Here is a 27,580-nt window from a genome sequence, read left to right on the forward strand (position 1 = left end):
CCCCAGCAGCATGGCTTCAGTGTGCTGAGAAAACCTCAAAAAACCCCAGACCCACAAACGGCTCTGGAAAATGGGGCAGGCATTGCCAGGGGGACCTATAAAGCCACCAAAGGAGGGAGATGACCATTTCCTCTGCTCCCTGTGGCAGCAATCCCCTGCACCCACCTGGGGGCTAAAGGTTGGGGAGAAATGATGGTGTGGTGGGGACATCAGGTCGGGGCTGCCAGAGCTGATGCTTCGGGCTCTGCCTGGATCCTGCACAAATCCAAGCACTTAATCTGTAATTGTTTATAACCTAATTCATAAACCTTTTCTAATCTGGCCTCTCTTTGCACTCCTCTGGTGCAGCTGTTGCCAAAGGCCTCCTAGAAAAATTCAAGAGTTGTCCCTTCATCTCTCTCTTGTGTCTCTTGAGAATCTTTGGCATAAGCAAAATGAGATGATTTTGCAACAACGATGTCTTGTAGACCCAACTCTCTGCTCCAGATCTGTCCCCCTTCCCTCAGCATTGAAATCCTGGCTCATCCCTCTGGAGTTTAAGTGATTCAATCATGTTCAAAGGGTGAAAGAGAGACTCGTGACTTCTTAAAATGTCAAAATACACTCTTGCATGAGCGATTTCTCCCTCCCTGCCTGGGAGGAACACTCTGTAATTATCCACAAGATCCCGTCTTTGTTGTCCTATAAATCCCCTTTTCCAACTGTCAGACCATCCCAAGAAATCGGGCCAGAACAGCTCCTGTCTCAGGTCCTGCACTGTGGCACCCTGTCCCCAACTGACCTTGGCCAGTGTCCCATTGAAGCTCTCTGAGGATGGATGTGCCATCTCCCTCTGTGTCTCTGCCACGATGCCCAGCAGAGCTGACCTGAGACCGTTCAGGATGAGATCCTGGTGACCTTAGGGGTGACCCTTAATTAAATTTCCCTTAATTTGGGAAAGCGCAGGGGACAGCAGGCCAGAAGAGAGTCCATGGACAACGTCAGCAGAAGGTGCATTACACCTTTTGCTAAGATCAAACCCTGTATTTAGTCAGCTAAATCATGACTAAAGCTCAGGTAGATGTAGTATAGATGCCACCACCAGAGCCAGTCACACTAGGAACTCTATGAAGAAGTGACTGTAAAACTCTCTGTGCCTTTGACTTGATTTTGATATATGTCTTAAGCGTAATATTTAAATGGAAACTGTTTGGGGCAGTTTCCCATCCTTCTTTTCTACAGAGCATAGCACAATGGGAGCCGAATCCCGAGTGGGGTCTCTGTGTGCTAGGGCAGCACTAATAATAAATGAGTGTTACTGATTGTTAAGGGCAAGATCAAAATACAGAAGTGCTTCTGAAGAGTCGCTTTACAGATGCAGCTAGGAATTATCAGGAAGCTGCTTGTGCAAGCAAAGAATAAGCACGGTATATTTGGGGAGTATAGTTTGCATTTTGCAAAGCACCTGTTGGCCACCAAGGGGCTTTGAGGGCCCTAAAACCCTTTGGCAGGGTGTCCTTGCCCACGTTGCCTCCAACCTGCTGAGGCTTAAGATTGAAGGGACAGACAGGCTGCTTATCCTGAGAAGGTACAAATGATCTTTCGAGTCCTGTTGAGTGAAAACATGGGGTTAGTGTGGAAGCCCCAACGTGGTAGCAGGCGGTGGGAGTGGAGGACCTAGGTTTGCAGGAGAGCCATGGAGCATCCTTTGCAGAGGACTTCCCACATGGTTAATGCCCGTGTAACTCCTTCATTCCCAGCTGTAAAATGGGTCTGGCAAGATCTCCTCTCCACCAGCCTTAGCTTGCTGGACCAGTAGCAGGAGTCAGGCAGGTCATGAGTCTCTCCAAGAGGAGGGGAGCTCATGAGGAGCCCTCAGTCACCTCTGAGCAACTGCGATGAAACTGCAACGAGGAGCCTCCATTCTCCCCTGAGAAGCACTATAAGGTGCTTTCTACGCAGTTGTTCATACCATTATTTTGGCTGGTGGTGCTTTGGTTGCAAGAAATACAAATAACCCATCAAATGACAAGTTAGGAAAGCTAATCCAAGCCAGAAAAAAAAAAAAGTCAAAATCTGTAAACTATTTGGAATAATTGGTTATTTGCTGTGTTTGCTAGTTCCAAATCAGAGCGCATATTTTACGGCTTATCCTGTTACTGTTAGTTGGAAGAGCTCTTGGTGTTGGATAACTCTTGCAGAAAACGGTCACCAACTCGCTCTGCAGCCCGGTGTTGCCCCCCGGCACGTTCCTGCCATCATTTTTTCTGCTAGTGTTTGGTGCACACTTGGGGGATGGCCCACGGCACTGCCACAGGCAATGGGTGAAAGCCCTCCCAGACCAATCTGCGTGACAAACTGGTTTTCCACCATCTGGGGCTGCAGGGGACATAAACCATAGGACAGAGAAAAAGTGATGGCAAGAAAGTGCGTGGGAGGCTGCCTTTGGGTGGATGTGGCTAAATGTAGGCTGAGTGAAGAGGGTGGGGAAAAAAAAAAACATGGAAAACAAACAGTTTTCTCCACTTCTGAGGAAAATTAACAGTACATGGCGGGGGGAAAGAAAAAGGTGAAACAGCCAGAAATGGATAATTTCTCTTTGTGAACATCTGACAGTTCATACCTTGAGGGTTAATGGAAGGATAAACCAAGTCTTCTTGCAGCCTCCCTGTGTCCAGTGACAGGACAAGAGGTAATGGGCACAAACATGAGCATAGGAAGTTCCACCTAAACATGAGGAGGAACTTCTTTACTTTGAGGGTGGCAGAGCACTGGAACAGGCTGCCCAGAGAGGTGGTGGAGTCTCCGTCTCTGGAGACATTCAAAACCCGCCTGGACGCGTTCCTGTGCAACCTGCCCTGGGTGACCCTGCTCTGGCAGGGGGTTGCACTAGATGATCTCCAGAGGTCCCTTCCAACCCCTACCATTCTGTGATTCTGTGTGATTCTGTGTCGATGCATGTGGGTTTTCTGCTACTCCCTCCAGCACTTCTTCCTGCATGGTGCTGCTCAGAGTTGCTACAGGTCCCTGGGACAGGTTGAGGAGAGAGGAGAAAGGACCAGGTTAACCCAAGGATAGATAACCCAAAGACAGGTGTCTCTTGGGGAAGAGGTGTGAGTTCGAGGACATGGGGAGGTTGTTTGCATGAAGAGAGGCTTCCTCCAGCTCCCAAGGTCTGGCAGGTGTGAGGTGCCAAGCCCAGTTTGTGACACCTCCGCCCCAGAGTCTTGGGCAGGGCATGGCCAGGAAAAAAAAATCTGTTTTTTCCTGCCTCCCAGGCACTTCTGCAAGTGCTGCTGGTCTGCATTTGTAGGTGATGGAGCCCTTTGGCAGAAGAGGCTGCCATCCCTCCCTGGTGTGGGGATAGCTGGCACCTTGCTTGGGTGGTGGGTGGGCTTCGGTGCAGAACCACTCCGAGGATGCCTCCTGCAGCATCGAGCTGCTCAGTTTCCTGCCTGGGTGTGCTGACCTCTGGAGCAACGCTAGACAGAGCAGCAGAGGGATTTAGGATGTGGTTGGAAAACCCCAAGGAGCGCAGCCGCGGTGTTTAAAGACATTTTTGTGTTCCCCAGCTGTTTGCCATGGCCTTTCCGCTGGAGTTTTCTGCACCCGCGGGAGGACAGGGCTGGGCTGGGTTAGTTTAGTCGGGTAATGAGCTGAGCTGACCAGGCTGCCTTTGTGCTGGAGCAGATGAAGATGCTAACACCGCCCTCTCCAAGGCTGAGGTGCAGGATGTCATCTCCTGCAAAAGCGTGGTAACAAACAGCTGGGGAGCAGCGTCTATAAATGTCCAAGCTGTTTCTGGAGGGATCTTCTCATTCCAGCTGTAGAGCTTTCCCACAGCAGGAAATCTGCCTCCCAGATGTGAGGTGCGAGTACATTTGAGGCTGAGGCGGTGGCTTAGCTTCTTTAGAGGCAATATTTATTATTGCTATAGTTATCTATATTCCCTCAGGGAAGAGTGTGTAATCACTACGAGAACAAGCATAAGTATTAAGACTTCAGTTGTCTCATGCATGCTCTGCTCTCCTGGCTTCTCTGTCTGGACATTAACCTGCCCGTGCCTCAGTTTCCCCCACCTGTAAGGTGATGATAAAGACTAAGTTTCACCAGAAGCCAACCTGTCCATTGCATGACAACTTCTTAGGTTTCTACACCTCCTTTTGGTCCAGACTGCAATGGCCATTTCAACATATTTTGTGCAAATTGGTTGTTCTGAACAAGCCCATACTCCTGCTATTCCCATCTGGGAATACATTTGATGGGACAGGCTTGGAGTCACAGGAAACCCTGAGCGGTGGGGAAAAAAATTGCTCTGGCTCAGCCTCCCTGACAAAAATGGGGTTAAAACCAGTGCATTCCACCCTAGGTGAAACAAAATGACATTGAAAACATCTTGAGAGCTGTCGGGATGACACAGGTCTGCATTTTGGGGTCCAGGGGAGGGAAGAATTTCAATACCCTCAACAGTAATCTGCATAGCCCTGGGTAAAAGCCCTACGTGGGGATCAGGCACAGCTTAAACATCCTTCTCTATACCTGAGGGTGGTAAGTAAACAGTGGCTGCTGGCTCTGCTGAACCGAAGGCCTGATCCAGAATGCCCTTAAGGCTGTGTCTGAAGAGCCTCATTGACTTCAGAGAGATTCGTGCACTCGATTGAAGTTGAGCATGTGTCTGAGTGCTTTTGCTGTGTCCAAGCCATAATCCCGGAAATGTTTCAAGTGGGAAGTTGCAGCCTGCCGGTGAAATTCTGGTTTTAAAGGCATTTTTAAAAAAATCTGAATTTCTTTATTTTTGGAAACACCATGCTTTTGGCCATAAGACATTTCTCTCTTCTGGGATGTCCCCTAGAAGGGACTCTCCTGCTGCCCCTTTCCTGGGTGCTCAAGGAGCTGCTGGAAAACTGATGAAATGGTCCCATTCAGACTCTTGCCTGGTGAAATGGTCCTGGACCCTCTTCTGCTGCTCCGGTGATAAACGTTGACATTCCCATTTTAGCAGAAAGCGTCAAAGCTGGTCACTCTGGAGCTTGAAAGGACTTGACTTTATCTCAGTACTGAATGGGAAAGTGTTTGCAATCCTGACTCCAGTCTCAGGGCATTTGGGGTGCAGGTGCCAGCCCACATCACAGTGCTCCCTGCTCTATGGGAGTGGTGGTTGTGAGGGAAGAGGGAGCGAACACGGATGGGGAGACACAAACCTTCTGATAACCATGAAAGCAGCTTGCCATGTCTGAGTAAGCTTCTCTCCAAGCCAAAATTTTAGGCCTCAGTCGCTTGATGTGAAATTTATCCACAGGCGATGCTCACCCATGGGTGTGTGCCCCATTGCATCCCCAAGGGGTCCCAGTTGGAGAGGGCATGCAGGATGCTTGAGGTCCCTCAGCCATCTGTGCCAGGGCCCCATTCTGAGGACCATCCTGTACCATGTCCAATGTAAAACACTGGAGGTGATTTTGGCTATGGCCTGGTTGCTAAATGAAATAAATTCAGTTGCTCATGTGGTGGAGCCATTGCTTTCCCTGGCTTTCCCATTTGCAGGCAAATTCGCTATTAACATTCCAGCTGCTCCCCCCTTGCCTCTTTTTTTTTTTTTTTTCCTTCCCCCATTTTTTTGTACCATCAGTAGAAATCAGCAAAAATATCTAACCAAATTCTTTGTCTTGGGGCTGCAGAAGATACCATGGGTAAGTCGTCAGATTAGTTTAAGTGCTTTCTTTGTAACTCAGTACCTGTGGAATGTCGTAATAAAGCCATGATGGTCAGTGTAGCTTTTTAAACAATAAAACAGGGGAAGCGATGAAAGGCTTTTTTTTTTTTTTTTTTTTTTTTTTTTCAAAAAAAGGGAGGCAGCAGAGGCCTCAGAGTTAATTTATGTAATATTTCTATTAAAAACAATGTCTATTCAAGACAGCAATTTAAAGCCTGCACCGTTGGCTTAAAATATAAATCCAATAAACCTCTATTATGATTCCTCCATTAGGTCAGTGTGATGGAATTTTGTGGACTTCTAAAATAAGACATCATTATTTTTCAGGAATGTTTCATGAATCACAGTCAAAGCCCCTTCATCTTTGCTTGTATAAATTTCAAAAATGGTGCTCTTATAAAGTACATACATTTACTGAAGCCGGCAGCCGGCTTTCTTCTTGGAACAGCATCCTCGGAGCTGAAATTCAGTTTTCATAGCAGACGGGGCAAATGTTCCTTGATGGCGTTGTGGCTGTGGGCAGTGAGATGAGGCTGAGGTTAGATGAGACCGGCCCGTTTCTTTGTATATGTATGTGTCAATGAGAAGAGAGTTATGTTATTCCTGAGAGAGGTGCAGCACCTGGGGACCATTGTTTTTGTGGAAGTATATGCATTTTATGCATTTATTTGTTTGCTCATGTGTTTTGTTTGGATGGAAAGGTGGTTGGTGCTAGAAAGGCAATCCCTGTCCCAGAAACCCCAAAACCTTTGAGGCAAAGCCCAAACCAGGCGCTGAGTTTAAGAGCAGTCCTCGCATCCTGCCTGAATTCCAGGCTGTCAGGACCATGTTAGCACAGGAGTTAATTAATCTCATCCCCGGCATGGTTCTACATTGAGGTCCTGGGAAGACCACCACCCAAACTGACCAAAATCTGCCCCTAGCCTAAAAATACCGCAGATTTCTTCTTGTGAGCTCTACCTCATCCTCCCATGGACAATCATCCTCTCTGCTGGCAGGTCTAGATCCGTAGTGTTGCTGTGGCTGCAACAGCTGGATTTGGGCTGGAAGCATCCCAAAAGCACCTTGAAACCAGGGAGTGAGGAGCTGCAGGTTGGGTTCACGATAGCTTCATCGCCTCTGCAGGACAGAGACCCACCAAACCCAGCCCGTAGCATGGGGCTGGTGCACAGGGCAGAAGTTCACCTCCAGCAATTACAGGAGATGCTGCTGTTGTTGATCACTGGGGTTTGCTCATGGAGATACATAACTTTGGTATCCCTTGCTGCAGGAGGAAGAATTCATTGACTGGTGGAGCAAATTCTATGCTTCCACAGGAGAAAGGGAAAAATGTGGCGCCTATTTAGAAAAGGGCTTTGACACACTGAAGGTAAGTGGCCTTGGCTGGTTCTGGTTCATTGGACCTGCGCTCTCCATGTTGTTTTTCCACAAGCTTTGATTTTTTTTGAGTGTTTAGGTTTTTTTTTTCTTCCAGGAAAAAAAATAGATCGTTTTCCCCAGAGAGCAGATACTTCTGTTTTAAAAAATAACTGTTTTGAAAACTCAATTTTCCTTGCAAAATCGTTTCTGGTAGCTTTCCACTTTGCAGCCTTCAAGAAATTGTCACATTTCTAAGTGGCACACGAGGTGAGGAACTCCTGCCCTGAAAAGTGTTTGGGAACAACAAGGAGAAGCAGAGATTGCGAAGGGAAGGGGAGATTTAGACGCCCTGTTACAAGAAGGGCTAAAATTAACACAGGAGCCAAAATAGGACTAAAGTGGGGGAAACCTTGCCTCGTCTTAAGGAAAATGTTCCCAGCAGGAAGGTCTCTGGCTGATGAAAAACCCTCTGTGAGACCTTGGCTTAGTCTGGGTCTTCTGCAATGTGCTGTTGTTTATTGTAGGGTTGCCAAAAGTCTGTTCTTCATCACTGTCTTGGGGGGAAACAAGGGTGACGGGTCCCAGGACTCTGTCCCAGTGGGTGGTATTTGCTCCAGATCAAGGAGCTTATCCCATATTGGTGGGGACACACTGCTGGTCCCTCTCTGCCCAGGAGCAGTCCCTGCCCTCGCCCTCATCTCTCCCTCCCTCCCTCCCCAGGTCTACGAGACAGAGCTGGAGAACGTGGAGGATTTCGAGCATCTGTCTGACTTCTGCCACACCTTCAAGCTGTATCGTGGCCGGTCGCAGGACTCAAATGACGACCCCTCAGTCGTGGGGGAGTTCAAGGTGTGATGTCTCTCTTTCTACTTGTACCCATACCTGGCAACACACGCTGCTGGGTGTAAAGTCTTGCTGCTGAGTGGGATGATGCTAATTGACTATTTTTGGGTAGGACTTCAGTGAGAAATAGGCCATAAAAGTAGACCACTTGTCTCAGTTTGAACAACCTGCCTGTGCAGATCTGGCTGCTGGATTCCCAGCAGCAAGTGCATTGCAAGCTTCAAACCCAATCTAGGCTGTGCCGTCATCCTGGAGCAAAAACCCATCTGAAAGCGATGCTGGATGTAAGCGATGGAGCATCTTCTTCCTCCGGAGTGGTGGTGGGTGCGTGTGTGAGCACTGATGATCTTGCCACACTGGTGCTCAGAGCTGTCCGTCCAGTGCAGAGGAGTGATGCATCCTTTGCTCTTTTTAACCTTTAGCCTATTTGCAAGAGATCATGGATTCAATTCTTCTAGCTTTTTTTTTTTCTTTTTAATTCCTACTCCTACCCAGCACTCTCCTACCCCAGACAATACCCAGAGACTGATTCCTGCCACTTCACCGGGAGGAAATCAGCTCTGGTGAATAAAACACCTGTAAATATTTGCATTTTCCCTCTCCTCTTCCCGTCCTTCTCTCAGGAACCAGTTGCCTTGTTCAGGAACCTTTAAGACAGCCCCTGCAGGGAAACTCTCAGCCTCAGCCTTCAGGGAGCTGCTTCATAGGAAGGCTCCTTCACCCCACTTTAATAGCATGAAGGCTCAAAGGACAGTGAAGTAGAAGATGTAAAGGACAAACAGGGCTGGAATTGCTCTGTGCAGACTTATAACAGAGTTTGCATTGATGTTCAGGCAAGGGATGAATGATATGGGCAGCTCTTCACCCTGTTCCTGGCGCCCTCGACCATGAAGGGCCTGACAGGACATGGTCTGGTCTAGGAGATAGAAGAGGGTCAGGATCTGAGCTCTGTCCCCAGCATTGTAGTAGTTGTAGATGCCCCATCCCTGGAAACATTCAAGGTCAGGTTGGATGGGGCTCTGAGCAACCTGATGTAGCTGAAGATGTCTCTGCCCATGGATGGGGGGTTGAACTAGATGACCTTTAAAGGTCCCTTTCAACCCAAATCGTTCTAGGATTGTGTGATTCTATGCAACCATCCAGACTTTTTTGCAAGCTTGCTCACATGAGACCATCTGCACGTGTCGATGTGCAAGCGCAGCTGAACATATCTGTCCTTCACAGGGTTCGTTCAAAATTTACCCTCTCCCAGATGACCCGCGAGTCCCAGTGCCACCTCGGCAGTTCCACCAGCTGCCGGCCAGAGGACCCCAGGAGTGTCTTGTCAGGGTCTACATCATCAGGGCCTTCGACCTCCAGCCCAAGGACGCCAATGGAAAGGTATCCTGCTGGGGAAAGCTGTGGTGGACCTCAATGTTGCCTCACGGGGTGGGCTCTTTCAACAGGTCAGCCCTAATTGATCAAAATTTGTATATATGGCTTAAAATTTAGAAACAGCGGTGACAGCAAAAATGAGAAAATCTACCTCTTCTTTCTGCCTCCATTGCAACATCTGGGAATCCCAGGAGCCAACTCTTCCTCCATCCTGGGGGATTTTTCAGTAGGGCAATTTAAAATAGCTAAATGAGTTTGGTTTTTTTTTTTAACTTGGTGCCAAAGGAAACAAAATCATGTCTTTCACATGACTGCTTTTTGCAAAGCTTTGCCAGTCTGCAAGAAAAATTCAGTGCAAAAGAGAATTGTGTTGGTTCAAAAAAGTAAATGTTCATTTTGTTCCAGTTTGCAAAAAAACTCAGGGAAAAATCCTTCTTAACTCTATTTTTTCCACTGGATGCCCAGTCCATCCTCATGCTGCAGACCTTCCCCAAGCACTCCTTTTCCTTTCTTTGCTTCTTGAAAAAAACTACAAGTTTTTTTTCTTGTGTTTTTTTCCGTGTGTTTTTTTCCAGGGAGCATAACTAGCCAATATTTTTGCTTTCTTTGTTTTTGATGTGAGCTAGGATGGTGGGTCCCTCCAGTACTGGACTCAAGCTGGGTGCCACCTTTTAGATGAAGTTAGTTTTGCTCTTCTCTCTTCTCTTCTCTTCTCTTCTCTTCTCTTCTCTTCTCTTCTCTTCTCTTCTCTTCTCTTCTCTTCTCTTCTCTTCTCTTCTCTTCTCTTCTCTTCTCTTCTCTTCTCTTCTCTTCTCTTCTCTTCCTTTCTCTTCCTTTCTTCTTTTCTTTTCTCTTCTCTTCCTTTCTCTTCTCTTCCTTTCTCTTCTCTTCCTTTCTCTTCCTTTCTCTTCCTCTCTTTTCTCTTTTCTTTTCTTTTCTTTTCTTTTCTTTTCTTTTCTTTTCTTTTCTTTTCTTTTCTTTTCTTTTCTTTTCTTTTCTTTTCTTTTCTTTTCTTTTCTTCTCTTTTCTTCTCTTTTCTTCTCTTTTCTTCTCTTTTCTTCTCTTTTCTTTTCTTTTTTCTCTCCTCCCCTCCCCTCCCCTCCCCTCCCCTCCCCTCCCCTCCCCTTCCCTTTCCCTTTCCCTTTCCCTTTCCCTTTCCCTTTCCCTTTCCCTTTCCCTTTCCCTTTCCCTTTCCCTTTCCCTTTCCCTTTCCCCTTCCCTTTCCCTTTCCCTTTCCCTTTCCCTTTCCCTTTCCCTTTCCCTTTCCCTTTCCCTTTCCCTTTCCCTTTCCCTTTCCCTTTCCCTTTCCCTTTCCCTTTCCCTTTCCCTTTCCCTTCTTTTCTTTTCTTCTCCTGGCAAAAATGATGACTCTGATTAATTTCACCACATTTCAAATTTATGCTAGTTTCCCAGAATAGTTTTAGTTGTGAGAGAGAAGCTTAAAAACTTGCTAAAAATTCAAAAATATCTGATACAATTTTTAAATGCACAAAGAGGCTTTATGTTAACATATGCTTCCATTTTCTTTTTTTTTTAAATTTGTTGCAGCATCTTGGAAATAAATGGTTTTGAACCACATTTTTTGAAACAAATTGTTTCTCCTTTGACATTTTAGTTGCCTACATTTGTAAATCTATTTCTGAGTAGACCTCAAACTTAAAAAATGATGACCTCAATGGAATCTCAAAATAGGTGACTCAGAGGAGAACAGTAACATCCTCAGGACTTCAGAGCAAGCCCAGTCCATTGAAGAGGCCATAAGTAGTTTTTTTCAGGCTCTTTTATTGCTTTTCCATCCTATGGACCTCAGAAGGGCTTGGACTCTTGTCCCAGACTGCTAACTGGTCCTTCGGTCATCCTCAAAATGGAATTGCAGTGCAGTTAACTCTTGACGATGGTCAGATTTATAGTAAGGAGGTAATGGTCAGACTATTCTATCCTTGAAAACAGGTGTTTGTCAAGGGTGGTAGAAGATCCTGCTTGCTGGGACAAGGGGAGGCAGAGTTATTCCTTCGTCATCAATATTGCTGTGCAATGACTCTTTCTTGAATATATTTTCATGCCCATCTTCAGTGCGATCCCTATGTGAAGATTTCAGTGGGAAAGAAATCCATAAATGACCAAGACAATTACCTCCCCTGTACGCTGGAGCCCGTATTTGGAAAGTAAGTTTTGATTCAGCTTGGAGTCCATGTGGTTTTTTGTGTCATATTGAAGGAATAGGGCCAGGCCAGCTTCCCATTCCAACTTACAATCAAGGTCAGGCTGGCAGGGCTCTGGGCAACCTGATCTAGTTGAAGATGTCCCTGCTCACAGCAGGGGGGTTGGACTAGATAACCTTTAAAGGTCCCTTCCAACCCAACCATTCTGCGATTCTCTTGGTGTGCTCTTGGCTCATGTTAACCTTGCTGAAGTGAGTCTGGCCTTGGCTTGACCAGTGTCCTACCCACCATGGCTCATGCTCATCTTCTCCCTGGGACTTAGAGCTGCGGAGCATGGACTGGATCTGTTCTGTCATCAACAGAGACATCAGGAGGAGTTTTTAGACCTGAGACTCCCCTGTGGAGGCATCTGCCTCATCCCACTGATGGTAGAGAGAGTCTGGGAAACTCTGCTCCTCATTTAGGCACTTTGGTTAAAAGTCTGAAGAAAAGACGCGATGAATGGAGGCCTGTTTGATTAGGCTGTGGCATGGTACACCTCAGAATCAGATGCTCTGAAAAAGGATTATCTATTAACATGATATGGGTTGGTTGAGTTGTTCACCTTGCATTAGGACCACAAACTTGGGATAAAGGGCAAAAGATAATGTTTTCAGAAAAGGGTGTTCATCAGAGACAGAAAGCACCATAGGGACCAGGCAAAGCAGAGGCAGGCAGAGGAAAACCTGGTGTTCAACCTCTATGTGCCAGTAGGACTTTGGTCTCCCAGAAAAGCTGGGATTAGATCTAGGGGGTTATGCTTCAGCACAAGCAAGGGTCAAGCCCTACTCCACATGACATCCAGCTGGTTTTCTTAGGTGGTTTTTACCAGCTCAGGCTGTCAATGCCATGACACCTTTCCAACAAAGCAAGACCGAGAGGGAGATACACGATCTGCAAGGATGGAGGAAAAGGGAGAGGGATGGCGAAGGTGATACTGGTGAGACCTTGGAGGACAGTGTGCATTAGACACGACATATCCTCTTCTTCAGCCAAACAGAGATGGCAGTTCTGCCTTTCCTATGGTGAATGCAAAGTGTCTTTTCCCCATCTAGCATAAGGGAGGGAGCCCTGACCTCCGGTGGGCCAGGCCCTACTGCCCTGTCACAGAGCCCACAGCCAGACCCCGGTGAGCTCTGCTTGGCAGTGCAAGTCCTCCTTCGCCAAGCCTGGCTCCCAGCCAGAGGCCGTCTAGACAGCGTGCTGCACCTCCCACCCCGTCTTTAAAGCAAGATGTAAAACCGAGGTCCTGGCTGCTGGCGGCTATTAAACCTCTTGTTTCACGAGCTTTTCCCTGGGCGGCTGGCTGCCGTCCAGCTTTAGCTAATTACTTTCTGCTGACCCCAGTTCCTCCTGCACTCTTAATTGGTGGCATAATCACTCACTTCCCCTCCTTAAAAGCTGCTCCGGGGTGGGTGCTGGCAGTGGGAATGGGCGTCATGTTTCTCCCCAGCATTGCCTGCCTTTCAGCAGCAGGTGGAGGGGTTCCTGGTAGTGCTGGGTCAGTCCTGGACTGTCCTGCTCACCCTGCTGTACCACCTTCCACATCGCTGACATCCACGAGCACCAGCTCAGTCTAGATCTGGGTGTTGTGTTTTCGCAAGGTCTTGGTGCTTTGTCTCTTGCCGTCCTTTACTTGAAGAGGGAGAGGAAGGTTTGCTCTTGCTTTATGTTATGTCAGTATGTTGACTGTGGTGTAACGACGTCGGAGGAGACAGCACACAAAAAAGGTGCTTAGAACTGGGAGGAGAGGGCAAGGAGGCTTTGGGGGGTCAGCCTCACGCTGACCATAAGCTTGGCCCAGGCAGGCTTGACTCCTGTTTTGGACATTTGCTCTTTGGGCTCAAAGAGCAGATGGTTTTCTAAAGCTGTCATTTCTCCCCCTTTCAAATTCCATGGCAATGATCATTCCTGACTCTCGCCTGATGCTCTTTTCCCTGGATATTGCAGTGACCACCATTATATCCAATTAGCAGGTGGAGAAACTAAGCAGTGGCAGAGTTTGCTTGAGAGTAATTCACCCAGGCAAAAAGAAACCCAAAGCATGCTTGCTTAGTGCAGATCCACAAGCTAAGCCAGTACAACACAGGACCAATAGTACTGGACCAATGCAGCAAAGATGCGCAGTGGGTGTACTGTCCTTCCTGGCACTGGTGGGTTGGGATGGTGTGTGGGTCTGTTTCCCATGGGGCACTCAGCGGAATGAACCTTCACCTCATGGGTATTTCTTGGCTCCTGTTGCACAGGATGTTCGAGCTGAGCTGCACTCTGCCCCTGGAGAAAGACTTGAAGATCACGCTCTATGACTATGACCTCCTGTCGAAGGATGAGAAGATTGGGGAGACGGTCATAGATCTGGAGAACCGGTTCCTGTCAAAATATGGGGCACGCTGTGGCCTCCCCCAAACTTACTGCATGTAAGTACCTCTGCGGGCTCAGGCGGCGGGTCTCTGTAGCTGCCAGGGCTGCGTGATGCCAGGCTGGCCATGGGTACTAGGGTGATGTCTCGACTCAGAGGTCTGCTGTCCCAGGACTCTCCCAAGGGGACCTGGACAATGCTGTACTTCACCGCAGAGATTTGGCTAGAGAGACAGATTCACACCAGAGAAGCCCTGCATTTGAGGAACTTACCAGAGCCCTGGCTCTCCTCCAGAAGCATGAAATGCTTCAAATAACAGAAATCTCGTTGGGGAGATCCTGTTACGTCCCTGATGCCTCTTGTGCACGCTGTGGTGAGGACATCCTCCATGCACAGGGCCAGCTGAAGGGTGACATGGTGCGTTGGGGGTGGGGGGAAATCAGGACACCCCAGACTTAAAAGCTGTGTCTGAGTAGGCTGCAGACGTGCAGACTCAGAGTGAGCTGCACCTTCCTCAGACCAGACCTCTTTGGTGTAACGCTGCTGCTGCCCCTTGTTGAGGCTGGAGGATGTTTGATCACTTGTTGACCTGCTGTTTTCCCTACTGTTTGGTTTCAGCTCTGGACCCAACCAGTGGCGAGACCAACTCCGTCCTTCCCAGCTGCTTCACCTCTTCTCCCTGCAGCGCAACTACAAGGCTCCCACCTACAAGTCTGACCGGGTCATCTTCAGGGAGCATGAGTACATCCTCTCTGAACTGGGTAAGGTAATGGGGCTGCTTTGGGGTTGCTAATAGCTTTCCTTTATCCAGAGCAAGGGATGGAGGTGGAGGTCATGGGCATATCATGGTGGGGGATTACCATGGAGGCCAGGAGTTGGGTGATGGGCACGTCCCCGTTCTCCCCACCTTGCTGCCCAGGTTGGCTCTGCACCTTTCCCAAGGTTGGCTCTGCCCCAAAGGTTGCAGGTTGCAGTTGGATCCGCACCAAACCCCGGGGCTAAACCCAGACCTGCAATCCAGCCACGTTAACCTTGGCCTCCAGAGGCTGCCCTTTACTGCTTGCAGCAAGCCAAATGCAAGCAGGCTGGGAGCAGCAAAGTCCATCGCAGCCAGAGAGGCTCCAGCCTGGTCTTCCAGCTGCTGCTTGGGCTGGAAGGAGCAGTTGTGCTGTTTGTGTCTCTGCGTTTTGGGGCTGGAGTCACTAGAGGGAGACAATATCATACACACAGTGCCCAGCGTATCGCACCAGGGCTCACGCCTCGGGGGGCGAGGTGAGCTCCAGCTGTAAGTGCAAAATCAGCCTCTGCCAGCAAGGAGAAAATATCACCGAGTGTTGGGGAGGTGTTTTCTTGTTTGCACAAAAACCCACCAACACCGACACCTGCAATATCCCGGGCATCAACTCCTGCTCGTCTGACTGGCATCCCTGCGGGCAGAAGCAGGCCTTTTAGGGATAACTCTGCTTTAAAGCGTGGAAGGGGTATTTTAGCCCAGAGAGGACGTGAAACCCCACTGTATGGCCCAGGAGCTGCAGTTTGACTTTAAGGCCACTACAGTACTGCCCAGCTGTCAAGACGGACTTGGCCTGCAGAGGCACAAGATGGCACAGCCCAGGGCTGATCCCCCTTCCTTGCTCTTGGGAATCAAGGCACAAATTCATGGTTCTTCTCTTAGGAGGAGGAGTAGCGAGGGAGCAACAGCTCCTTTGCAGCCTCCTCTTATGCGAAAGGTTTTCAGCAAGGGCTGGAAAGGTGTTAAACCGAGTAGGGTCTTCCCCCCTCTCCCAGCCCCTGCCTTTCACCTTCCTCTGCTTTAATGGCAATCAGTTCAAAAAACAGAACAAAGTCTGATGCTTGACCTCAAGGAGATCTGGAAACCAGCTGTGTTCGCAGAGCAATGTCAGATCTGAACCTGGCGGTATAAAGTGAAGCTATTAAACACGAGAGCATGGGTTTTACAAGCACTGCACCCGGACCATTATTCCATAACCCCCACATTTGTTGTTTTCTGAGAGGGGCTTTTTCTTTTTCCTGTGCGTACATACACACACGCGCACACACACACACATGCACGCACGCCAGGTTTCCACTGCTTGGGAAATAGCCCATATGTCTGAAGTTAAGCACTTCAAGATATTGCCAAGAAAGGAGCTGGGATATATCACCTGAAAGTTGCAGAGCTGTAATAATATTTATGGAGCACATTTCATTTCAAAGGTCCTCGAAGGTGCACGGCCTTGAAATGCTGTGGCTGAAAGGCAACGTCTTGGGGGTGATGTCCTCCACCAGCACTAGCATGGCATGTGGGGATGGGGAGGCAGGAGGAGGCTCCCCCGAGACCGAGCTGGCCATCCTCCATACCTGGATGTAACAAGGGATCCCAAGTGCTGGAGCAGGGATGTCAAAAATGTCCATTATTTATGGCCTATTTGCAGAGGGATTAGGTTCTGGTGTGGAGCGGGTTGAGGAGGTGGAGAAGGTTTCAGGTGTGCTCACGGACAGCTCGGTGTTTGCGGTGGCTGTTGTGCACTGGCCCATTTTGATGAAAGACCACAAATACCCCAGTGGGAGCAGTGAGGACCGGAGCAGGGACTAGGAGCAGCCATTGAGCTGTGCTGCTGGCATCTGCATAGCCATCATTTTCCTGTTGTTTCTGTCTTTCACCCCAAACCCAGCATAGAAGAAGGAAGCTCATTCCCACTGCACTCCTCTCTGCCCAGCTGAAGATCCTGGATGGTTTTAAATGATGGGATTTAAACAATATCCATCACATCAGTGCTTGAAAACTGTACCAGAGCATACCCTTTCATCTCTCCCTGAAGAGCTTGTATCACACATTAGATAAACCTCTGCTGGTGGTGGGAACGGCAGCAGAGCAGTAGCATGGGCTGAAGGGCTGCTGGCAACCCTGCAGCCCCAACTGCTGTGATTTTAGGGAGCCTGAATCCTTGGGCAGGATCAAAGACTAGACTGTCCTTTCCATATGCTTCAACTTAGTCCTTGCAGTGTTTCGCTTGCTGTGATCTAGGGGAGGACTTGCATGAGACTTACCGCAGGTCCCTGTCCTATTGCACGGTAGTTTGTCCACGTGTCCCACTGGGAATGGGTTGCCCTGTGCTCTGGAGGCTTCGTGATGGCAGTGAATGTGCAAATGGAGGCTGCACTCCTCCTGCTCGCTCCTGGCTGTGGGCGAGCTGGTGGGCTTGTGCTTGATCCCTGGGGAGCTCCCACGGGGCAGCCAGAATCTGGCCCTGCACAGCTGTGGCCGTGGCATGCTGTAATGCTGCTCTTTGTCTGCTCTGTGGCAGAGGATGGCAAACCCCTCAACCCCCACCTGGGGCCGGTGGAGGAGCGTCTCGCCCTTTACGTGCTGCGGAAGCAAGGGCTGGTGCCGGAGCACGTGGAGACAAGACCTCTTTACAGCCCTCTCCAGCCAGAAATCGAGCAGGTGAGTGGTGTGACGTGTCCAGGACAAGACCAAGAGCATCCTTGCCTTTCGATCCAATGTCAGCAGGTGGCTGGCTCGCTGCGGAGTCTTGCTGGGGATACCTGGAGATGGAGCTGGGGATACCTGTTCCCGGGCAGGAGAGTCAGCTTATGGGCCACAGCAAAGCACTGGCTTTCAAACGCAGGCTGGAGCTCAGCTCTGTGGCTGACTTGCTCAGGGTGCTTGGGGAGATCGATTACAGCCTCCTGTGTTCTTTTTTGTCAGCATTTGCTCACTTTTTTTTTTTTTTTTGGTGGCAAAGCCATTTCTGATCTGAAAGTCTTAATGCAGGCTCCTTTGGCAATGGAGCAGCATGATTTCTGCAGCATGAACACAACCTTGGAGGTGTAAAGTGTTAGTACTGTTGCAGACTGGATGTTTTTAAGCCAAATGAGAACTAAACGGGCTTCCATCCAAAACCAATCGAAATCCAGGTATCTGTATTTAGCTTAACCCCTTTTCTTTGATTAACACATATGTGTAGTTTATGTATTTGGATCGAAAAATGCTGCTTCCCGAAGAACAAAATGATTAATTATCATCTGTCATACATGTTCCAGTTGCATTGCAAAAGCAGTTTCATGAGACCGGCGCTGCAGCTGGTGTAAATGTGCGCAGCCACTGATCTGCACTGTTTCAGCTGTTTCCCTTCTGTGGTTCATTTTTAACCAGAACACCTCTCCAGTGGTGGGAGAGGAGAGTTGTTGGCAGAAGTAAATGCACTGACAACTACTCTAACATCTTTTCGTGTTAATTCGCCTAGTGAAAATGATGATTAGAGGCAAGAGGTGGCTGCTGCCAGGTAACCACAGACCAGTAGGTCTGTGCTGTTCTTACAGGTACAGGTGTCATGGTCTTGTTGGACCAGCCATGGAGACTAGCAATGGTGCTTCCTCCATGACATGGGGTTGCATATGGGCAGAGCAATCAGGGCCTGCCCTGCACCGATCCTACTAACCAAGAGTTATAGGGGTGACGCTGGGTCCAGGGGATTAACCTGTGTGACTCGGTACATGTTGCATTCAGGGCAGTTCCCAAAAGCATGTCTCTGACCTGCTGCAAAGCCACGGAACAGGCTGGGTCTATTGGGCTGTTTGTAGTGAGCTAAAAGCCAGGTTGGGCTTTTAAAGTTTTCTGCTGAAATGGAAGATTTTCTTGCCAAAAAGCAAGCAAACCACAAACCCCTCCGTGATGGGCTGATTATCAAAGGATGGCTTTTTTTTTTTCCTTTCAACCCTTGAGACTGCACAATAAAATATTTTATTGGCACCTATTGGTGTTTTACAGTAAAAGAGACCACCTAAAAAAAAAAACCCTCCCCCTGAGATTTCAGCTGCATTTCTGCTGCTCTCTCCCTGGAAGAAGTTTGTGAAAGTGGGATTAGATTCCCCTCTCCTCATCCTATCCTCCGCTCCCATGGTCAGAAACCCATAAACCAGCTGTCCAGCTGGTGACAACTGGTGACAGGATGGAAAACAAGTGAACTGCTTGCTTCTCCAACACCTCCCATGGACTTAGTCTTCAATATGTCCCTAAGTAAAGATAGTCAGCCATGGAGAATAAAGCCAGAGTGCACCTTCACCTTATCCAAAACAAACTCTTGTACATATCAGGCCATGAACATATACCCAACTAACACTAAAATAATTTTAATATAATACTTAATGACACTTTTCCAATTAAAGAAACCTTAGTTTTCAACTAAGGAGCATTGGAGCACTTGATATTTTCTCTCTCCACTACTAGATCTTACTGAGGAGGTGAAGGTAACCCATTTAGGAGGCTCACCAGGCTTCACGTGTCTTTCTTTCCATGCAGGGAAAGCTACAGATGTGGGTGGACCTTTTTCCGAAATCTCTGGGTCATCCTGGCCCCCCTTTCAACATTACACCACGCAAAGCCAAGAGGTGACTTGTTTCTCATTTCTTACTCAGTGAGGTGCTGGTTCGAGCACCTTCCATTTGTGAGGGGAGAGGAAAGGGGTTGGAGATGTCAGATGGGGAGGGATTCACCTGCCCAGCTGAGAAATGTCTATGTGGGCTCATCTTCAGAGAAAGATGACTTGTGTCTTAGCTCCTTCAGCTAAATAGCTGAGTAGAATGACCAGGCTGTCCAGGTAGGCTTTAGACCAAGATTTTCACCCTTTTTTGTTGCTTTTGTTCCTGGGGCTGTCCAGGTTCTTCTTGCGCTGCATCATCTGGAACACCAAGGACGTCATCCTTGATGACCTCAGCATCACTGGGGAGAAGATGAGTGACATCTACGTCAAAGGGTAAGCCACCCTGCTTCTGTGTCCTCTGGGTACTGTAGCCTGAAGGTGCAAGAGCAGCAGTGAAGGAGTTAACATGGCTCTTGCATCTACCTTGCTGTGGTAGACATGAACCCCCGCTGGGATGAAGGGGCCATTCACACCTCTCCAGCTATGCAACCAGCTTCTTGGCAGACATGTCTCTGCTGGGCTCATAACCACTTCACGATGTCGAGTTTTTCTTTGCATCTCTTGGATGCTTACATTACAATATTTACATTTAGAGAGATAAGATGTGGGGAAGCAGCCTAGCCATTGGAGAGAGGGGCATGTAGTCTGCATTTCCACTGCTGACCCTTTCCCACCTCCTCTCCTGGGACAGCCACGGACTTGTTCCATATACATAGATTGGCTTGTTTGCATAGCTGCTCTTTTTGGAATTCCCTTTTTTCCTTGAAACACACAAAAATGTGGCAACCAGCAGTAACTCCTCTGGCACATTCCCTTCTCTGCCTGACTCCATTTATGTTTTATCTTGTGTAAAATGGTGCAATCCCAGCCAAGGGACTTACTTATTTTGTGCGTTCTTTGGATTTATGGACAGGAAGAGGTAGGATTTTGAAACAGACTGTAAATCCCTTTTTTACAATCCCAATTTTCCTCCTGTAAATCCAGAATGCACGCTGCTTACCTGGTATTCACATCAAGTGCATTGTTATCAGCTCCAGCTAAGCTGCTCTGTGCACTTCAGGGCTCTGAAATAGTAGTGCTTGTAGGGTGTTACCGGGAAAGCGAGAGCATCCAGCACTTGCTGATATCCCTCTCCTGGCTTTTAGCATCCCCAATGACCAAGCAAACCTGACGGTGCTGTAAATGAGTTAAAAATATTGCTCAACTTCCTCATCTTCCCCCCAGATGGCTGCTCCATTATCATCTCTGAATAATGCCTGAATAATCCTATTGGGAGGGGAGGCAATGGTCCTTCTTGTGCTTAAGCATGTGTCCTACAGACAGGGGATCCTGTGGGCAAAGTGACCTTTACCAGCATGGTGTGGTGCTGCTTTGGTGAGGACCATTCTTCCATCCATCGCTGCCTCCTGAGCGGGGTCTGGAGCCTACTTTAGGGTGTACTCAATAGATAAGGAGCTTTTACCTGTGGTTTTCCTTCAGAAGATCTCACAGTGCTTCTCTGAGGAGGCTATTGCCAATTTATTCTCTGTTTAACCCATTAGGCAAGGCCAGGGCTGGAATCTCAGTCTCTTGTACATTATCATCTACATAATATGTAAATTATTGTTGAACCAGTTAGGCAGGTAAATGAAAGAGGAGCTTTTCTCTTATGCCTGAGGCAGAACTCAGTTGCGATTTATTTTATTTAATGTAATAAGTTTTTTATTGATAATCTTACAATAGCATGAAGAGGTCTCTACCAAGTTTAGGTTGTGCAAGGCGGAGTGCAGAGAGACCTTCCCTTCCTAAAGACTTGTGCTGTAGCCAGACAAAAGAGTGGTAGTGTAGGGAAATCATATTCATTAGAAACTCATTAGATTTTTTTTTTTTTGGTTAACAGCCCTCTCTGTCACTGTCATAGATGGGGGATGTTTTTGTATTGTTTTCATAGTGAAATTTCCAATAAAAAGTTTTACTTCACCAAGAGGATGGATCAACACTGAACCAGGTCACATGGGAGGTGGGAGGTCTTCACTCATCATCTTGCAAGTTTTTCAAGATATTTCAAGGTAAAACTTTGAGCCAATTGGCCTAGAAGTTTCCAGAGTCCCCTTCCAACCAACCAACCTCCACTACTAAGATTTATGTGAAGTTATGTGGCATCTTTAAAACTCATCTGCATCCCCTTTTGGGTTTCTAAATAAAGGGATGGCCTGGGTCCTCCAAGATCTTACACTTGTGCTCAGCAGAAGGGGAGATGTGCGAGTTTGAGAACAGTCTCATCTTACATATAAGAACCTAGTGTTGCCTTTGGATATTGCAGATACCTTGAGCCACAAGGATCTGAAAAATTCTGGACCCACCAATGGGCTTAAAATCCATCCAGTCCTGTCAAGTACAAAAACATTATCTATAGCTCAGGAAATCTCTGACCTGTAAGTTATTGGAGTCTGGAGAGGTGTGTAGGGAAGGTATTAGCATGTGTTTGCCCCAGTCTCAAGCTTTTTCCTGGACATCTGCTGTTGGCCCTGGTCAGAGGGAGGATACTGGGCAAGGTGGGCCTTTGGTTGTTCACCGCGGCCGTTCCTACGTTATGTTTTTAGTTCTGGGGCACTCTGACTTGAATGCTTTTGATTTCTGGCATCTCTTTCCTTCAGTAGAGAGGGTGCAGCAAATCTGCAAGAAAAAAAAGCACGTGCCGAAGGGACATTCAAATCAAGCCATTTATTTGTCCTTTTGTTTGCCTGCAAGGAGAGGGCGCTCACACTGTATCCTCTGAGGGTCCCTGCCAAGCTTTGAAGGATGTGGATAAACACACAGGCTGGCCATTTGCATCCTATCAGACCACATCAAATAATACAGCCACAATCTAAGTATTAGTGTAACCTCATCACACCATTCACACTGCCATCGAGCCCTCGCTGTCCATGTAGCGCATGTGCATGTGATGCGTACCGTAGGATGAACTTGAGTAGACCTCCCTTTGCTGTCTCCCACAAGACATTTGGGGTGGGTCATGTGCTCCTCTCAGGACCTGTAGAAGAGGGGATAATTTGTATAGCTGGGCAAAAAATCCTTATTTTCAATTTAAGTGGAAAACAATCAAACGAAATAATTGTTTTCATTAGAGGCTCCCTCTGAATCTTCTGGCTTTCCTCCAGAAGGGCTCTAAATACACAAATGGATGTGTTTTACTGTTTCGTTTTGTTTCGTTGATTGCTGAAGACTGAAAAATCTTGGACAGGGAAAGAGGGCAGAATGAAAACCCGACAGTTGCAAAATTCACAGCTGGAAAAAAGTAGTTGTTATGGAAAGTTTTCAGTTTGCCCCTGAACTGGTTGTGGAATGACCACAGCAAGCTCTTTTAGACCAGGAGGGGAACTGTGCTGCAAAGACCTGTATCTAACACAAGCGTCTGGGGACCACCCTGGCCACAGCAGGGTCTGGCCACTCTGGGATCTTCTTGGGGAAGAACTTTTTGGCCATTTAGAACTTCCAAATAATAACCTTTGAGAAATTGACAGAGAATAGAGGGGGAAAATGGCCCTTTGGTCCTTTAGCATGGTTGCCTCATCAACAGGAGTGGTTTTAGGGGCTAACTACAAGGTCGGTTTGTTGGGGTGTCTGCAAAAGGGAAGAAGCTCTCACCAAGGCAGGCTAGAAGCTGATCTGTGCTTATGGATGGGTAAGTGACAACTTCGAGCCAGAGCTTAGGACAGTGTTGAGTCTTTAAAACATCCATAAAACTCAGAGGATGGGGGAGAGGACATTGCAGAGCTTCTCAGGCTGCTACCACCAGACGAACCAGGTTCGTCTCCTAACACTGCAGGGACTGTTGCATTCCCTTCCAAGTCTCCTACTGGCTCCCGGTTACCCCCACAGACAGCAGCCCAAGGCATTCACAAGGGTGAGAGACATTTTATTACCTGCTCATGGCCTCTGTGACGTTGAGTAAACTGCAAAATTGTTGGTGACTTTCTAGTTTTTCATGCAACGTGTTTGCATTTTGCAGCTGGCTGGTTGGCCACGAGGAGAACAAGCAGAAGACAGATGTGCACTACAGGTCTATGGGAGGAGAGGGCAACTTCAACTGGAGATTTGTCTTCCCCTTTGACTATCTTCCTGCTGAGCAAATGTGTTACATCACAAAAAAGGTGGGTGTCCCTGGACAGAAATTTCTACCTTCTCATAGTAACTCTGGGGTGAAATGCGCTGCATCATCTAAAACCTGCACAACTGCAGCACAAACGGAGCTATGCAAGGCTCAGCCTCACCACTGTGTTATTTCAAACACAAAGCTGTGGACAGGTGGGGAAATTAATTTAAAAAACGACATTTTGAACACAACATTTGTGGGGTCAGAATTAGAGGTGGCTTTGTATAAAGCGTCTGGAGAGACTGACCCCCCGGGAAAGACTCCTCTGGACTGGAAGTAGCTGAATATTGGTGCAGCGGTGTCAAAGGACTCTCCAGGTTGCATGGGATTTCCAAGATGCCTAATCAACAACGGGATTACTCCAAAGACGGAGATAGCATTTCCATGGGGATGGTTAGGTATGCACCTCTGGTCTCCAGCGTGGCATAATGGTTATCATGCTGTAAAATAACTGCACAGAAAAGCTAAAGGGGTGAAAGGAAGGAGCTGCCTCCAAGTGCATGAAGGGGTAAGCAGGAGGGACATGTAGGGGCTTGGATGTGTCATTGATGCAGTGATGGGAAGAAAAGCTTTGGTTTGGGATTCAGGGTGAAGATGCCCTTGGTCTAGTAAGAGATTTGGTTACTCAACTGGGGAGCCAACAGTGGGTGTGATTTTGGTCCCCTCATTCCCACATCTGTAGTCGGCTATTGCTTCTGGTGTTCCTTAGACAAGTTAGTACATTGTGGTGATCAGATATGGACTGGGAGTTGCATGGAAGGAAGGAGGCAGGGATGGAATTGGGGTGCATACATGGAAAAATCCTGTTGAAAATTGGACTAGCTCTCAAAGAACACTTTAAGGAAGGGAGATCTAGTCACTTAAATTTCCTGCTCATCGCCTGGAGATTAAGAGGAGTATTGTTGGATCTGTGTGGCTGTGTGGAGAGCAGGGATAACCCCTGCTTTCGAGACTTGGTCCTGTTTTGTGACACCTCCCTGAAAGCTCAAACCCCTTCAGCCGCCCAATCCTGAGTCTTTATCCCTGTTCCCTGCCTTGCTGCTGCGAACTTGACCGCAGTGCTCACTGAATACGGGATGTCCAAAGGCACCTCATTGCAGTGGGACTATCTGCATCCACAAAGCTCACTTGGGACCCTGATCCCAGTTTGTTTTGTGGGGCCAGCAAGGTCCCAGCACAGCCTGGGTTGGAATTGGCACTTTTGCGGGGAAGATGCTGAGTGAATTCCCCATCCCTTGAGCCAGATGATCCCTGCAAGGAGGCCTTGCTTCAAAATGAATCGCTGGATAGTTAAACTGATTGACAGAATCATAGCTGTACCCATTTCACGCTTCATGTTAAACAAATCAAAAGTACAGTGTGTACTACATTCAATTATCCCCCTTTGAAAAAGCAAAGACCCCCCTATAAACCGTTTAAGAAAATACATCCCACTGTGCTGATATTGATTCTCCTCCGACCACATGTCTGCCAACACTGTATCAGAAAATAAACAGCTTGTAAAACTTGTCTGTAAAGGAAAAAATAATGAATGAAAAGCCATGCTTTGCATTTGTGGGACACATTCCGCTCTGGCAATTTTTGATCTCGCCATGTGCTGTTTGAACTCCAGGTTCATTACTGCTGCTGTAAAAGCCCATGCACCGAACTTTAAACGCAGGCAATGGAAAGTGGAATTTAAATCAAAATAGTCAGATGGCAAATTCTGAGCTGCTAAAAGCCACCTGCACCCAGCCCTGCTGGTGTTGGCCCTCGGAGAGAGCACTGCTGGGAGGGAAACAGCTTTGAATTTGCTCTCCTTTGTTTGCTCCACTCGCCTCCTCGCAGGCTGGAGGTCCCTTTGGCGTTGCAGGATGGACTGCAAGAATGGGTCACCCCCAACCCAGATTGCAAATAGCTCCCAACCAGAGCCAGGATGCCCCTGGGCAACGGGGTCTCTGCAAAATTTAGTTCTGTTGTGTGTGTCTGGGGGGAGCTGGGAGCCTGAAAATCTGGGGAAAACCCAGGTACCACGTGGTCAAACTGGACTCTGAAGTCTTGGGATGGTCAATGATAGTCAGGATTGTTTAATTCTTGCCACAGCACTGGAAGTTTTGGGAACTTCATCTCCAAAGCTTCAAAGCACTGAGATTGCTTGGGGTTTCAAGGCTTCAGTTTTCCCACAGGGCACCTCAAGGGAAAGCAGGAGCCTGTAAATCTTGTGAGCATCAATTCGACTTATAGATTGGAAGTCTAGGTTTTTATTCCTGCTTTTTTAAACATTTTAACCATTTCAGAATGTTTTTCCATCCATATATTCTCTTGCTGCAGCAATCTTATAAAGATTTTGTTTCTCCTTCTGAGAAAGAATTTACCCCATTCTCAATTTCAAAAAAATCGCCTTGAAAGAGCAAGTCCATCTTTGGGACATCTCTTCTGAAAATATGTAAATGCATGTTTCTTTTAACATCCTCTCTCAGTATTTATTCAAAATTTCATTCTTCTGTTCTTGCTTCTTTTTGTGGCATCTTAGAAAGGTAGATTCAGCACCCCTGACACATTTGCGTGAAATTGCATATTGACTTAAGTAGGGGAGGAACAGGCAGGTTCAGGTCCCAGAGGAGTACAATGCTCTGCTGCCAACCAGCAAAGGGAAGTGCAGATGTCTGCAGGGTTTAAACTTTAGATCCCCAGGTCTAAGCCTGGCAGGTCTTGACTCTTGCAGACAATGTTATCAGATGGTCATGGTACAACCAGAGTCTATCAAGAGCAATGCCGAGGTAGGCTGGATGCAGATCATGTTTCACTGGGCACCCGCTCAGAGAGGCGCTCAGCTCCCACGTCTTGCAGGCGCTATGGAGGTGGAAAAAGCATGAAATTGATTCTGAAATGTTCAGTTTCAAGTGCCAATTACAGCAGTAGCTGAATATAGCTGCCAAATCTGAATTCTAGATGTCCTTTAGGGCAGAAAAAGCTTGACACTGAATGTCTGAGCAAATGTCATCTGTATAAATGAACATTCAGGGTAGAATTTCAAGAGCATCTTAATATACAAGTTAAAAACTATTGGTACTTGAGTGGGCCTGGAAATAAACCACTAGGCTGGAGCTTCCAAGACCTGGCTGGGTTGTTCATATACCATCCGAAAAGTGTTGCATAGAAGAAATTCCAGAAGAACATAATGAGTATGGGAGCATTGTTGGCAATTTCAAATCTATGTCATGCCATGCCATTGGCAGAAATCAAACCAAGGAACATATCCGTTGTCTTCATAGTTGTTCTGCTACTAGACTTTGGTGTCAGGTGTCAAGAAGAAAATGAAGTATTGATGCCAGAACACAAAATATTCTGTTTTGCAAAGGCAAAGAGAGCCATTGGAAGAGGACCCATCCCACTACTGTAGAAGAAACCGCAAGCAACTGTCTGGTTTATTCAGTGGGAAAGTTGGGGCAGTTGTGGCGAGGCCGTTTTTCAAGGAGCTCTTACATTAATTTAATTTCTTCCATTTTGTGCTCCCAACTAAAGGGGCCCATCCAAGTTTTAGGTAGATTAACTGCAACCTACCTGGGCCCAAAACCATGCTCGCTTTGAGTTGGAGGTCTTTGGATGTCTGGCAGTGGTGGTGCATGCTGCTCACACGACTAGAAGTAGGTGGTCCTGTAGGATAATCCCAGGAATAGCCCTGTGGCTGTGAGATATCAATGATGCTTGCACATCTCTCTCTGAATAATTGAGACCCTGTTTCTTCAAGGCGCAGCTGAAGTCTCCGAGTTTGCTGGGATAACGTAACAACAAACCTGACATTTGGAAGGGTTTTTTTCTATAACTGATCAGCTGGTGGCATCCCAGAAATTGTACTAGAGATAGGTCTTCAAGAGTGACACGGGAAAGAGGGAGGTTTGGAGTTTTAAACCCACCTAGAGAGAAAAGTAAAAAGGCATTTGATGGAAAAGCAGGGAACAAGGGGCTGTAACTCACAGCTTGTTTTGTTCTATTGCTGGGTGGAGCCGAGAATAAATTCCACCCTCCCTGGCGCTGAGGCTTTCCCAGCTCCATCTGGTTTCATCGATTCTGGTTACTTTGTCTGCAAATGCATTATAGTATCCTGACATCTCCCTGGTACTGACAGCTCCGACCTGCAACGGGCCAGACCCTCACCTGGGGCAGATCAGCCGGTGCATTCCTCTGAGCCCAGCAGATTTGCACCAGCTGGGA

At 47.6% G+C, this 27,580-nt stretch overlaps 1 protein-coding gene across 9 annotated transcripts in view; it reads left to right on the forward strand.

Moving 5' to 3' along the window:
- DYSF (dysferlin) overlaps positions 1–27,580 on the forward strand; it is a 105,262-nt gene that overhangs the window by 62,835 nt on the left and 14,847 nt on the right. For all 9 annotated transcript variants that reach the window (XM_063336829.1, XM_063336835.1, XM_063336831.1 and 6 more), the window contains 10 exons: positions 6,960–7,058; positions 7,769–7,897; positions 9,116–9,271; positions 11,339–11,430; positions 13,713–13,883; positions 14,444–14,586; positions 17,134–17,273; positions 19,131–19,219; positions 19,489–19,584; positions 23,243–23,384. In XM_063336829.1, the coding sequence (XP_063192899.1) occupies positions 6,960–7,058; positions 7,769–7,897; positions 9,116–9,271; positions 11,339–11,430; positions 13,713–13,883; positions 14,444–14,586; positions 17,134–17,273; positions 19,131–19,219; positions 19,489–19,584; positions 23,243–23,384 (1,257 nt within the window). The remainder of the gene's footprint in view (positions 1–6,959; positions 7,059–7,768; positions 7,898–9,115; positions 9,272–11,338; positions 11,431–13,712; positions 13,884–14,443; positions 14,587–17,133; positions 17,274–19,130; positions 19,220–19,488; positions 19,585–23,242; positions 23,385–27,580) is intronic.

The sequence above is a fragment of the Chroicocephalus ridibundus genome, chromosome 5, assembly GCF_963924245.1.
Source record: "Chroicocephalus ridibundus chromosome 5, bChrRid1.1, whole genome shotgun sequence".
Lineage (NCBI taxonomy): Eukaryota > Metazoa > Chordata > Aves > Charadriiformes > Laridae > Chroicocephalus > Chroicocephalus ridibundus.